Source organism: Pocillopora damicornis, chromosome 1, assembly GCF_964200805.1.
Source record: "Pocillopora damicornis chromosome 1, jaPocDami1.2, whole genome shotgun sequence".
Classification (NCBI taxonomy): domain Eukaryota; kingdom Metazoa; phylum Cnidaria; class Anthozoa; order Scleractinia; family Pocilloporidae; genus Pocillopora; species Pocillopora damicornis.
The window spans coordinates 10,368,519-10,383,225 of record NC_142670.1 but is presented as its reverse complement, the minus strand read 5'-3'; the positions used below and the strand labels follow the sequence as shown (position 1 = coordinate 10,383,225).

At 37.7% G+C, this 14,707-nt stretch overlaps 2 protein-coding genes across 2 annotated transcripts in view; one reads left to right on the top strand and one right to left on the bottom strand.

Moving 5' to 3' along the window:
- The window catches only part of LOC149051899 (uncharacterized), an 80,264-nt gene that overhangs the window by 33,828 nt on the left and 31,729 nt on the right, over window positions 1–14,707 (top strand). The window lies entirely within an intron of this gene.
- LOC113679774 (uncharacterized) overlaps window positions 7,112–14,707 on the bottom strand; it is an 88,785-nt gene continuing 81,189 nt past the window's right edge. Inside the window, exons 4-11 of the mRNA XM_089179946.1 lie at window positions 14,309–14,434; window positions 13,977–14,102; window positions 13,726–13,851; window positions 13,273–13,398; window positions 12,878–13,003; window positions 12,523–12,648; window positions 10,168–10,689; window positions 7,112–7,464 (exon numbers count right to left, since the gene is read on the bottom strand). Coding sequence (XP_089036072.1) covers window positions 7,112–7,464; window positions 10,168–10,689; window positions 12,523–12,648; window positions 12,878–13,003; window positions 13,273–13,398; window positions 13,726–13,851; window positions 13,977–14,102; window positions 14,309–14,434 — 1,631 coding nt within the window. The remainder of the gene's footprint in view (window positions 7,465–10,167; window positions 10,690–12,522; window positions 12,649–12,877; window positions 13,004–13,272; window positions 13,399–13,725; window positions 13,852–13,976; window positions 14,103–14,308; window positions 14,435–14,707) is intronic.

Genomic DNA, 14,707 nt, shown 5'->3' with positions numbered 1-14,707 from the left:
TGTCTTGAAATTAAATATTGAAAATATGTGAATTTTGAACTTTGCATACCTTGTATACACCTTGTTTCTTTCCAAGCAATGTGATGCCCTCTCTAGTGGAAACTGTCAATAACTTTGTCCAGGAGAGAAATCAACTGTAAGATATTTGTATTACGTTGGTTCAGCTCCGAATTAAAGTTGTGTTACATTTCAGTGCGAAACACCACGTCTTGTTTAATTATTCAGTCCTAATTTCTTCTGTGTTTGAATAGTTTTAACTTTACGTTTTAGAATTATCTTGAACTTCATTTTAAAGCTGCGCCGTTGTCGAGGCTTTGAACACACAGAAAACGTTTAGCATCACAAAATAGGGGAAATTCGGGGAGGAAAATCGTTAATCAACAAGTCTCAAACAGATTCTTTAGGCGATTTAAATCCATATTTTGTTGAGAGATAGAGGAAAATAAAACGTTAAGAGCCCCTTTTCAACATACTTGATATGCAGAATCCCTTTGACTTCGAAGGATATTTACAGCTTTCAGGTCAAGTTCAGTTCTGTGCAATATCTTGCAAAGCGCAGTGGGTCATAAGTTGGGGCCTTTGATAGTGACATCTACAAATCAGTATTGTTTACCCAAATAGCAACGCTGCTTAATTATTCATTTAATCTTAATAATTAATATGCCACTGACAAAGATCCATGTCCAACTGGCAGATTTCAAACGCTGAAGTTGGAAAATGAATTAATATCAGTCCATCTCGGCCATCGATACGCAAGTCGACCAAGTTACTGAGACGTTTGCGACGATATAACTTTCCTTAACATCTTTCCTTGGAATTGAATCCAAATGTTGAGATATTCATACAAATTTTTCATCTTTCTTATTCTATTTACATCATTTATACTTATCATTTTAATTATATTCTTGACAAAATGTCAAACCATCCTCCTCCTGTGAAAAAATTTTGGAACGAACTGGAGTGCTCGTAAATTTAGAGTTTCTAGTTGTCGGTAAAAGACAGCGGCGAAATAATACGGTAACATGATGCGAGTAAAGAGCTCTCAGGTCTTAAGCGTAAGTTACATAACAGCCGCCAATTATTGGAAAAAATATTGTGATTTAGAACAGAGTTGATTTGGGAATATTATAAAAGTGAGGAGTATTAGAATTAATTCTTGTCGCATAAAGTCGCAAACGTCATGCTTAAAGTCACGACCTAAATGTTTTTATTTTTCAATGAAACGAAACAGCCTGCGATCATTATACCAAAGGATATCGTTGAAGAAAGATTCCCCTTAAAGGATGTTTACGAAAATTTTCAGAGAGTTTAAGGGAAGGGGGGTTTAAATTTGCCGGATTCTCGCTCTGTAGTATTCTATTTATCCCCCATTGGTAGCCGCGTGCTGGCAGCCAATCAAAATGAGGATGATAGCACGAATGCATGATAACTAACGTCAAATTACCGTCTCAGTTAAAGAATTGCTTCTTTATTCTTGGTGTCTCCCCTTATTATCCATGTTAGTGGTGTAGATGTGAAAAAGGACTAAAAAGGAAAAAGGAAAGAAAGAAAGTAAAAAGGAGGAAAAACATGCTGTCCTTCTCAAAGTTGCCTACTAGAAGATTACAGGAAGTGAAGGGCAAAACGTTAATGCGTTGGCATATAAAGATAATTCATATTAATGTAAATAAGTCGTTTAGATCAAGTAGTCAAAATAAATTCAGTAAGTCATCCCACTCAATCTGGACTCAGTGTGCGCAGCTTTTTGTCAGAACCTTGGACTTGCATCCTCATGTTGAGGAACACCTGCTAAAACTACTTGCGCAGCGATCGAAATCATCTACCAGAGAAAAACATATTGCCAATGCATTAGATATAAGCTGTGGAAAGAAGACTACTCTATTGTCCTAGATATCTCCCTAAAAGCCAAAGGCGACTGATAATTTTTTCGGACGCAGACAATAGTCGTTTTGTTTAGGTTTAGCCAGGAGAGTTTATAATCTCTTGGCTTTGCCTTTATGTTGTTTAACAAACGAGAGGACACGGGGTCGGGTTAGATTTTTTTTAAAATATTAATCCCTGGAAAGTTTCCGAAAGGACCAGCTCAGGATTCACCTGACTTAGATCATGAAAATAAGAAGTTTTTGGGTGGCTCACATGATAAGCGAACTAAATTTAAAAGGAAACGTCTTTGGGCTCTACCGTGTATAAGTTTTCAGCTGTGCTTCATCTGGTAAATTACACGATACTCTCTATACGTTATATAAAATGATTAAAGCGGACAGTAAAAACACATTCAGATAATAGGAGACTAATATTTCGTACGTTTTCGGAGTGCCTGAAAGAAACCATGCAAAAGCTGTCTGGATATTTCGCCACATAGCATGTTTTCCCTTGACTAGTTCGCCCCCGCCTCGAGCAATTTGCGCCATCAAAGAAAACGTCGTCATCCCCACTTTTAGGGGTTCACCCTCCAAATCATTCATCTGATTTCCTTATGGCAGAACGTATTTCATTTCAAACCGTTTCGATTAACTTGAAAGCACACAGCATTTTCTTACTCTCACTTATGAAATCAGCCTGTTGTTGTTAGTTCGAATCCCCCTCACAATCGACTTACACGTTGACGAGCAGGTCACCTGGTACTGGTCCTAGTCGCAAGTTTTTTAAGTTAATCTCTTCATACTTATTGCATCTGCAAAGCTTACATCAGTTCAAGTATTTCTTAGGATAGAAGTAGTTACACTTTGTTCGCTACGGAAATTGAAAATAGCAGCTTCTGTTCCACTTTCACTGTATTTAAGTGACGCTATATTGAGAGGAAGGGGGGTGTATCTAGAGGAAGAGCGTTATTGCTCTAAGAAGTGTTAAAAGCTAATTATTGAAAAAACCATTAACTAAGCGCCCGGGACATTTATTGTTCAGAGTATATTTTTAAGTTAACTAATCTGTCTGGTCTGGAAGGATCTCTCATTCCCGACCCCTTGTTGGGCATTAACTCTTTAGCCCCTGACAGTGATAAGCGTCTGAATCAAACATTAAGGTCATGAAATAAAGAAAATGATCAGTCACGAACTTAAGAAGCTCTTGATTGTTCGACAAACTCTCTCCGTAAGTACTTAAAGAAATGTCTCGAGGGCAGTATGTAGAATATGCATCCTGATTTTAGGGTGTAAAGGGTTGATACGCAGCAGTCGTCACAATAATCATAAGTTCTCCATCACACCAAACGCGCAGTCAATCTCTCTCGACAATTATTATCGACAAAAATCATGCACCGCAATTCCCTCCAGTTCCTTCTAAAATGAATTGTTTATTTCAGGCATATCATCGACTATTTATGTAATTTTAAATACCCTTGATGTTGATCAAAGCCGGAGTTTTAAAGCCACTTAGTATGCTAGCAAATTCAAGCAGTCTAGTGGGAGCACGAAATTTGCATGTTAGTAGGAGTTATTGATATTTCGCAAGAAAAAAAACTTTTGTAAGAGGGAAAGGAGTTGAAATGGTAAACTGGCGAACTGGTGAATTTGTTATGTTTGATGGGGCGACCTGGCAGGGAAGGGGGGTGAATTTTTTATATCACTATCTAGGTCATCGGCAAAGTAGAACTTTGAATTCAAAGAGAGAGACAAAGTTGGAAACATCAAGAAAAAAAAGTTTTCTCAAGTTGTAGCATTATGTTTCTTGAACATCACTTTTAGAAGGATTTTGACGATGACTAGATGAATTACGACGAAAATAAATTTATAGCAAAACGTAGTTGACAAACATGTTTTATTAAAACGTCCACCATCCTAGGTAGAAAAGAACAGCATCTTGTCTATGCTCAAATAACTACATAATTTACATTACTAACCCTAAAAGGTAGTCTTCACACAAACACGTTAGTCAAAAAGTGTTAACTTGAAAGAAATTTGCAGTATTTCAATGACGAGTGATGATGTACAGACTTGTGATAATGTTTTATTACTCACAACATTTTACTCTAACTGCTTTGTATAATTGAAATTACAGGTACATTAATATAATATTGTACAAATGGTCACTTTATAACCAGTTTGGGCCAATCATCTTAACTTTAATGAGTGTCAATATGATTTTGTCTTTTATAAGCCATTCTGAGTCACTTTAATCAGTCGAGCGACCGACGAAATGAGTTAACATCAATATCCATTATAATCATGCTTGATCGCAACCACAACAGTGATATATTGTATATCTAATAGGATAATGAAAAATTTACTCAATTCTGATTGGTTAGGATAAATGCTGTTTCAGGTAATTAAATACAGATGAAGGTTAATTAAATGTAAAGAAGTAACAAACCAGACTGAACAATTTCTTGAACTGTTAAGCCGGACTTTGAACTTTTTTGCACCTCAAAGATATGAAAATATCATTGTATATTATTGTTTTGATCGCACGCGGTTGTTTTGACCGAACGCACAATGTCGCTTGCTGGGTTTGAATAGATTATTTTTGCACTTGATGCGCGCGCTTTGCTTCTGCATAATTATGATGAGCTATCTCGTATATTTTCATATGTATTAATAATACGTAATCACATGATTTTTCACGTGCAATTTGGAATGAATAAGCGCTTGTAAATTTTTTCAAAGACCACAAATTGCACTCGCCCTATGGGCTCGTGCAATTTTGTCAGTCTCTGAGAAAATTTACCTGTGCTTATTTATTCCAAATTGCACTCGAAATCATGTGATTACCTATAAACATAGTATTTTTAAATTCTCAAATGGTCGATGTACAGCATTGTAGCAAAAACTGTCAAACTGTGGAATTACATCAATTTATCTCAAGTACTCGACCTTACCGGGAGTTACTACATCACGGGCGACGAGCGGGGATAGAAAAAACGACCCAAATACGAGTGGTCAGCGGTGAAACAACTTTCATACTTCATATATAGACAGATCATTTGTAGTATCAGGAAACAATCGTGATGTAAAGCCGAAGTGTAAACAGTTTACTTCGCTAAATAAAATGTTAAGCAATTCAAAAGTGTTGATTGTACATATATCTTTTACTGCTTTAATAAACAATGAAGGCATCGGTGGCATCCGAAAGGTACCAAGAAGAATTAAATATACGTTTTCTAGTTGCAGAAAACAATCGTGTTGTAAAGCCGAAATGTTACCAAGTTACACTTCGCTACTTAAAAAGTTAAGCAATTTTCCTCAAGCTTTAACTGGAACAATACTTTTAATGCTCTATTAACCAACGGAGGCATCAAAGCGCCAAAGCCACTGTTCGCTATTTTTAAACCAAATAGACCTTTTAGGTGGAGATAAATGAATAAAAAAAAATAACAGCAGCAATAACAACAAACACAAAGAAACTAAAATGAAATATAAATAGGTAGTTCAGACGCAGCTTCTCGCAAATCGCGTAAGACTGCCTTTGAAGAAATTTACCATAAATTCTGAAAGACGGCGATTCTTCTCAATTAAATTATCCCTGAATTAGGAGAGTCAGGAAAGGAAACCGGGATCTGTGCACTTTAAAACACTGAGAGATTATATACCTATTTGAGAAAATCTGTTGTGGTTTTTCTCTTTTGAATGGCTTTCTGTAAGTACATAACACGTGGAGTTCAATGCCTGAAATGAAACTAACAGATCATCCATCTCTGCTCTGTTTCCCTCGAAATATCCAAAACAATAATTGCCTTCAACAGAAAAGCCATTGAAATGTTCTTTCAAAAAGTCGATCTCTAAATCTCTTAACATTGTTGGCTTTTGGTCTTCATCCATGGCAAAATCTTCCAGGAAAAGCAAACTACAGTGCGAAAACCAAGTTCCTGCCAAATTTGATTGACATTTTTGACAACCGGAAATCATGATACTTTTTTTTCGTCACGCACGTCACGCAGCTAGCTACAAACCATATATATATAATTATTCTTGGTGCCTTTCCAAATGCCACTGACTCCCTCTCCGAAGCCTCCATTGTTTATTAAAGCAGTAAAAGATATGAGTTCAATCAACACTTTTGAAAAATTGCTTAAACTGTGAAGTAAACTGTTAACATTTCGGCTTTACAACACGATTGTCTCTGAAACAACAAATTATATGTCTCTATATGAAGTATAAAAGCTGTTTCACCCCTGACCGCTCATATTTGGGTCGTTTTTTCTATCCCCGCTCGTCGCCCGTGATGTAGTAACTCCCGACCTTACCGAAAACATTTTACTTTACTTTATAGTCTTATCACATTAGTCGGAAACATGGCGCATGTACGGCCACTACTGCCGCAAAAAAGGTTATTGCTTACTCACACCCAAAACAGTAAATAATATCTTACATTCTTGATAAAAATTTTAAATAATGCAAACAACCAAAGTGGACAGTGATAGAAACCAGAACGCCAAACAATATATACTAATGAGATCTATCCATTTTTTTAAGATACTTCAATTTGTTTTAAAAGCTTAACCCAGTACTATCCCGATAGCGACGAATTGATCGGAAAAATGTTTATTGCACAGCCAACTCTGCCCGAATAAGTTGATTTCAAAAGATCCTCAAGGAGATTTATCGGGTTCCTCGCAATTTTTTTCTCTCCTAAAACATTTATTTGTTACTTCGTATCGCATGAAGCGTTCTGGTTTCTATCACTATCTGTTGCCCCAGATCAATTCACCTACTCGCGCCTAAAATCCTTCCTAAATCTTGGAAATACAAATTTATTTCATTAAAAAAAGTACTTTTGTGAAATGTACGAGTTCTTCAGCTACCATATATGTAACACGTTCAAGGAGAAGAATGCAGGTTAATGCGTAGCTAAATTACTAAGTCTTCTATGAAAATGGAATTCCTTACACATTTGAACACCATCTTCAAAAAATTTCTTTTCTCTCTGAAATGTCAAGAACACGTCAAACAATGGTGGTGATAACAGTCGCGTGGTTAATTTCTGGAACATACTTCTCCTTTGAGAAATTAAATGAGGCCAACCAACTACACCTAAAGGTCGAAAGGCAGCTTGATCACGGTTTTCTGTGGCTGAGGAGATGGGCTTAACGACATAAGTGATTTTAGTAATGTAAAATACTTCAATTGTAGGAGCATATTTGATTTAAAACACCAATTGGCTTATGCTTGCATTTTGTTCAATTATTCCCCAAAAACGTAATATCTACCATACCATGACCAGGAGATGTCCAGTTATGCAAGTTATTTTGTTGATTTCTCCCGACATTATAAGATCCTCCCCCACCACCACAGGAATACATTCCACCGCTTCCACCGGAGTAACCCCCACCACCTCCCCCACCCCCAAAACGTGACTGGGCCCCACCACCCCCACCGCCAAATCCACCAGACCCCGCCAATTGAGAACTGGACGAAACTTGTCCGCCCGATCCGCCCTGAAGAAAGCCCTTACCATCGCTATCTCCGTTTCCTGTACCACTGGAATAAAGTCCGCCTCCACCACCTGCGTCACCTCCGCCACCTCCAACACCTAAAATAAAACAAACACACAAAAAACCATCATGATACGTCTTTCTCAGTGCTTGTATCGAGCACGCAAGTGGACTATCTTTTTTTTCTATTGTCATTTGGGTTTCTCGTGGACGTTATTCTAATTGTTCGCTTTGTTCGCAAGTGACATGATTTTCATGACCTATCAGCCAAACAATGCCAGGGAAATTATTCGTGTGTATTTTGACTATATTTTGATTATATTGTATATTTGACGAGCAAACAAGCTATCTCTTGATACTAGTAGGCGTGCTTCGCATCTTTCTTAAAGCTCGAGGCAACCTCATATCCCTTGATTGCGTGGAAAGTCGCCTGGAATCTTGGTTCCTGTTGTCTGGAATTATTACGTCTACGCTCAAATGGATAAACAGATTTGCAAAGCAGCATTTTTACTAATTATTTCAAAACGGTGAAATTAGGAAATGATTTAGAGGAGATTTAACGAAGACTCTCATTCTTATATTTGCCACTAGCCAAATGAATCATTGTAAGGCTTTGCATTCCAGATTACCAAACTCTTATCTATGAAAGATTCCGCGTGTGCAAAGTTCGGCTCCTAGACTTGTTTTTGTAGGGCACCCAAATTTTGCAAAACCTCACCAGTTATACTTAAATTGCACTAGTTACTTCTTTAGTTTCGCAGATAATTTAAAATTACGTTGATTGCTTTTAGGGTCATTCGTTGATTAGCTTCAAGTGATATGTAGGAGCATATTTCTGTCAAGCCTAGCTCCAGTTACATTTTCAGAAAAATGATAATTTTCTTTCAAAGTCTCCTGTTGCAGACTTTTGTTGTTCTCATCAGCATTTAAACTCTGAAATACACTTCCTTGTATACTAAAAACATTTGTTTCGATATTGGTCTTTTGATAAGTCAGCAGTACATTTTAGAAATCATTCATTACTTTTAATAATCATTCACCAAAGTGGAGGTGAATGGTGGTGGACATTTTCCGAGCCACAACACTGAGATGAATGATTATTTAAGCGTATAGTTCGAAGAAACGAAAAAACAAACAAACAAAATAATTATTTTTGTTGATATATCGGAAAACAGTTAAAAATTGTTCTTGTCGCGCGATTTCTTCCTTCGGCGGCTCGAAGGTGGATAGTAACATCTAGATAAATGAGAGTGAGGTCGCTACGGGAAGATCTCAAACTGAGGCCTTGCTGCATTGACCGAGCGATAGCGAAGTCATTACGGCTGGGCCGTTGCACTGTATAAAAAGCTCTGTATACGGACCCTTCCTTGGGGCGTAAACAGTCTGTGTACTCAGTTGTATACGGTAAATATAAGGATGTGTAAGGTCTGTATAATGATCAGTACACGTCAGGGTACGCCAAGAAAATACCAGGACCGTACACACATGTGGTATAGTTCCTTATATTTCAGTATAAGATTCTGCTTGTTTTGTCGTCTTTGCATGAGCTCCCTCATCGAGGTCATCCAGTTCACAATCACTAAGGCAGTCACAGCGCCGAAGTTCTTCTTTTTCTTTCTTTTTTTTTTCTTGAGCTCAGAGGGTAAGGGATAGCTGCACCATAAATCAAAACTTGGCAATTTTTTTCTCCATTTCTAAAATTTGTTATTGGTGCTTAAAATTGCTTTGCGAGTATTGCAAAAGCTTTGAGTTTGAAATGTTTTCAAATGTGTCGCAAAGCACAAAAAGCGTGAAATCACGACTGTGTTTACATACTATTATCTAAATTTACCAGTTTTTTAATAAGAAGGCACATATTTGATTGTCATTTTGAAAATTTTTGCGATAAGCTTGCCTCGTGCATAAGTGTTTTGAGTAAAATCAGAACCCCTCTGTCACTTCAACAGCGATTGTTGTTCTACAATGCCATTATTCGCCCAGTAATGAGTTATGCAGACGTCATTTGGTCATCATGTGACAAGGAATCACTTTACAGAGTCTTTAAATTACAGAAGCGTGCGGCCAGAATCATTTTATATGCCGTCCGCCTAACACCCACTGTGACCTTTTTTTATAAGCTGGGATGAATACCTTTTTATGAACAGAGTAAAATTGTGCTATTTTTTATATGAGCGTAAATGGCTCTCTTCCGAACTATCTCAATGAACACTTAACGATAAACAATACACAACATAACAGAAGCACGCGGTGTGCTAGCTATAATTCTATGTGTCCTTATTATAAGGCGACACTGAAGGAGGCCGTTCTTTTGCTGTAACAAGACTTTGGAATAATGTGCCTCTAAATATCAGAAAATCAGACTCCGTTAAGTCTTCAAAAACCCATTTATTTAAAACGATCTTCGCAGCCCAGCAACATTTGGACCATTTTAGGGTTTAACTCTTACATCTGTTTATATCTATATTTTACGGAAGTTTTAATATTATTGTAATTCAACTATTCGCGTCTCTCATGAATTTAGGTTTTTAACTTTTATTATATTATATTTGTATTCATAGTTTGTAACTTTATTTTCTGAGGGCCACAAGTTTATAAGTCTTTGGCTATTAAGTGTTAACCCTCTTTAAATAAAGTCTTTATTATTATTATTATTATTATTATTGTTATTATTATTATCGCAATCATTTCATAATAAAGTATATTGATTACCTTTTCATAACTGTTGAGGGCGGAGACTGACGAGCAAATATTTGAATGAGCTTTTTCGATAAGTGTTATGGGTTAACAAACTTTACCCTTACCTGAGTACACACTAGCAGTCTGATGAGCACCAGTTCCGTTTCTTCCCCCTGGCCATGATGTATAACCAGCATTCCCTGTTGTGCCTGTATTTGCATTGCATCTTCCATATCCATATGTAGCTCTCGTCCCACCTCCTCCACCTCCAGCTATTATCAATGGCGTGGAATTTCCCCTCACTACAAATGTACCTCCACCGCCTCCTGAACCCCATGCGTTGATATCGCTCCCTCCTTCTTGGCCAACAAGCACTTGTATGACTTCACTCATATTCAAGCGGAATTCTCCTATCAGTTTTGCTCCTGTGCCTCCACACGAAAAAATGTTAGGGTACCAATAATTACACCCTCCTCTCGCTCCTATGGCTTCTATTCTGTAGTAGCCAGTGTACGGCACGGTCCACTGTTGAATACCGTTAGTTATCGTAACTTGTCGGTAATGATCTTGACCAGCGTAGGGACTACCTGACGCTGATGGACCATGACTTCCATTCGCACCAAGGTTTGTAAATATGGCATGGAATGCTAGGTTATAGAGAAGGTAACTTCAATTTTGCGTTAATTGTCAGGGTAAGGTTTCTTTTGCTTCGTTAAAATCCTTACCACACAACTTTTTGACCATTCAAGGCGCCTTTCGGGCTCACGCGAGTACGTTGCCTATCAATTCGAGCCGTTTAAACTTTCAAAGAGGAATTTGATCTCAGAAATTAGAAATTTAAAAGGAAGGTACGCTTCATAGCTAAAGATCAATGTTTATGTCTCTGAAGATTCCAATATCGAATTACAAGGAAAAAGGAGAGAGGGAACGAAGAGAATGTCAGGCAACTCTCTCGGAGTCTCAAAAGCTAATACTGAGAGCTGCAAACCAATGCTAAAATACACTGCAACCATGACCGTAATTGGGAATAACTATGGAGCTGTGGGGGTGGGACTGTGATCTATGACAGACTGATCTCAAAGGAACCTAACAACCACTGGTCATTGCGCGCTTAGTCCGCCATTTTATGTCATCTAAATTCCTGACATTTCCGTCGTGGTCTATTATCCAAGTGTATCTGAGCGATTTGAGTATGTTAAGATCTTAAATTTTCGTGGCAGTCTTCTGAAATTATCAGCGGTTTATTCCAGGTAGTTGTTTTAGTGATTTCTCGCAATTTTCTTGAGAAATTTTGGTTTGTAACAGGGACCATCAATGATATCTCGCGTTTTTTCACATGGAAGGCGAAGCAGACGAACAAATTCAATCTTAAGAATAGCAGGAAGGTTGGTCCTAACATCGAAGGTCTAAGTAAATTTGCAGAGATTGTGCTGCATTAAAGCGTGGATATGCTTTGCGCGAGGTGCAGGTGACAAGAGGCAAGTGACCAACTAAACCTTGAAGTATTGAGAAACCTGCTCGACTCGAGACACTCCTACCATCGGCAAGCGTTTTTAAATTTCTGTCTTCATAGATTAGTTCTGACCAAGATATCATTTAATGACTTTCCTTTGCAAATAAGTGCGTTGGTTTGACTGAAGGGGCCATTTCCGCATCAGTATGTTTTTTTGGTTAAGTAAAGCAATATTTTCTTGTTTGTGCTTTTTTATTTGTTTTTGAGTATCCTTTTTCTACTGGAGCAGATAACTCCAGACCCATATGTCTCCAGAACTTTTTCAGGTATCCTATATTCCCTTTAGGCGTATTTTAAAGCTCTGTACGTTTTCATTAAATGTGGAGCGCGTCAGATTTGTTCTTAGGTTGCTGCAAAACGCTTCTCCTTTTGCGAATACTTTCCTTATACCGCTGGTAAAAAGCGTTGACGGGCCAGCAATTGAATGTAGTATGAACGATTTTCTCCGCAATCGCCAGTATGTAAACAAAGACAGGGGCGTGGTTGACCAGGATCCTTTAAGAAAGTTTGACGTTAACGGAGGCTATCCAAAAGTTAAGCCAAGGTTTTTTTTTTCCCTGAGACATACCTCGATTTGATGGACAACTTTCAAATCAACATCGAAATCAGTCAGTCCTCCAGTGAAAAAACGTTCGATTTGCGCCCTCAAGGAAGAAATGAGATCTTTCTCCTACGCATTTTATCCACGAGACTATATTTATCCTAAGTAATAATGATTGCGGCAATTGAAGGCAATACGGTGGGTAAAGTTAGATTACAACTAGGATCAAAGAACCGATGTTCCTATCAAAGAAACCCAAAAATTTTACCTTGTCTTATGACTAAAAGATAATTGTATATGGAGCGTTTGTTAGGCTATCCGAAAGTGGAAACAAGCAGAAAGCAAGCCGATGAAAATTTACAGAGCTTTGAGAAGATTCAAACATAGAATGGATTGTTTTTTAATGCGGTGTTTCGAAAATTCTACCTTTGCATTTGTGTCCATTTCCAGTGAATCCCTGCTTACAGGAGCAGTTGAACGATTCCTCGGTATTTGTGCATGTAGCATTGTTTCTGCTACAATTGTGCGTATCTCCAGCACATTCATCAATGTCTAAAATGAAATCAACAGGACATACCATGATCATGATATTGAGTAGCCGGGCAAAAGGGGAATAGGAGCTGGGGTAGGTCCCCAATTTGCATTGTGGAAATGACAGTCGCACCTGTTGATCCTGTGTTTAGAATCTCAGGTCATCGTGTATGTCGTATTTTATGCCAAGAGATCTGAACGTTTTATGTGCAAATAATACAGAACACCATGCTTTGATAATTTTCGTCACCTTTACAGTTGTGTCCATCGCCGGTGAATCCAGGACTACAAGAGCAGTTGAACGATCCCTTGGTATTTGTACAAGTCGCATTGTCCCTGCTGCAGTTGTGGGTATTTGTAGCGCATTCATCGATGTCTACAATGAAATCAACCGATTGTACTCAATCTCATAAAAGTAAGGAGGTCTCACTATACAATGCAAAAATTGCAGTAATGAAAACTTAATCAGTCACAAAAAATTAAATAGACAAACGTAAGTCATAATTAGGTTCATCAAATGTTGAGTCATAGAAGAAACGAAAAAGAGTAGGACTCTTTTGAAATTTTTGTGGACAAGAAGATCAGGCCATGTATGTTTTACTCGCTGAAACGGGAAAGCAATCATACTTTGAAAAATTCTCACACCTGCACAGTTGTGTCCATCCCCGCTGAATCCAGGATCACAAGAGCAGTTGAACAATCCCTCTGTATTTGTACAAGTGGAATTGTCCCTACTGCAGTTGTGGGTATCCTGAGCACACTCATCAATGTCTGCAATGAAATTAACAAAATGATATTTGCCACCATGATTGTAGGGAGAGAATGAAAAAAAAAATATATATATATATATATATGTATATATAATAAAATAATGAAAAACATACTGACCGAAACGACAACAATGCCTGCTGATCAAGTTTAACAGACAATAATTGTATATCTAATGAAATAAAAAAGATTGAAGTATTATCTGGATCATCAAACGCGACTTCTTCCAAGATATTTAGGGTTCTTTTATTATTATAACAACAAGAATATCAGGTCATTATTTGTACTGCCTTCATTAATGACTGATATGGCCTGAAGAAAATTTATTACCTGTACAGTTGTATCCATCCCCACTGAATCCAGGTTTACATATACACTTCGAAGATCCATCGAAATTTTCGCAAATAGCGTTTTCGTTGTTACTGTTGGAAGTATTCTCAGCATCTCCGCCGATGTCTGAAATGAACCAATATGTGTACAAAAATTCGTGATATACAATGTTAACATAGTGGTCAAACGTCTGCGGTTATGCAAACGTCATAGAGGCTAGGTGGCGTAAGATGTGATGTGTAGGATTTTACCTTGGCAGATGTGTCCATCTCCAATAAATCCAGGATTACAAGAACAGTTGAACGACCCCGCAGTGTTTGTACAAGTGGCATTGTCCTTGCTGCAGTTGTGGGTATTGGTGGCACATTCATCGATATCTGAATTGGAATCAACACACCGTGCTCATGATCATGATTACGAACACCTAAGTTGATTGAGAAAAGGGGAGAGAGGGCTCCACTATATGACCATCACGTTTTTACTAATAACAGGTTAGTATATGCAATGACTCTACTTTGGCCAGTTGCGTAGGTTTTGTTGTGGTGAAATGACAAATTATCATTCTTTAAATAGTGTTCAGTACCTGTGCAGTTGTGTCCATCACCACTGAATCCAGGTTTACAAATGCACTTGGATGATCCATTGGTATTGGTGCAAGTAGAAGTTGTGCAGCTGCAGTTATGGCTGTTTTTAGAACACTCGTCAATGTCTGAAATCAAATAAGGACTATGTTTCAGGTATAGCGATAAAGAATAACTATGAGAAGGGGATGAGTCAATATAACGAAAGTATATGAATTTTTTTGCCACGACTATAATTATTCACGGGGCTAATGGGCGTTTTTAGGGAATAAGGAATGCACGTGTAATTTTTCTGTTTAACAAGATCATGCTTTGCAGGATGATATCTTTGCAGTTATGAATATTGTTGCGGTATAATCTGACCGAGAGAAAGAACACCACAATCCTACAAACTAACTAAT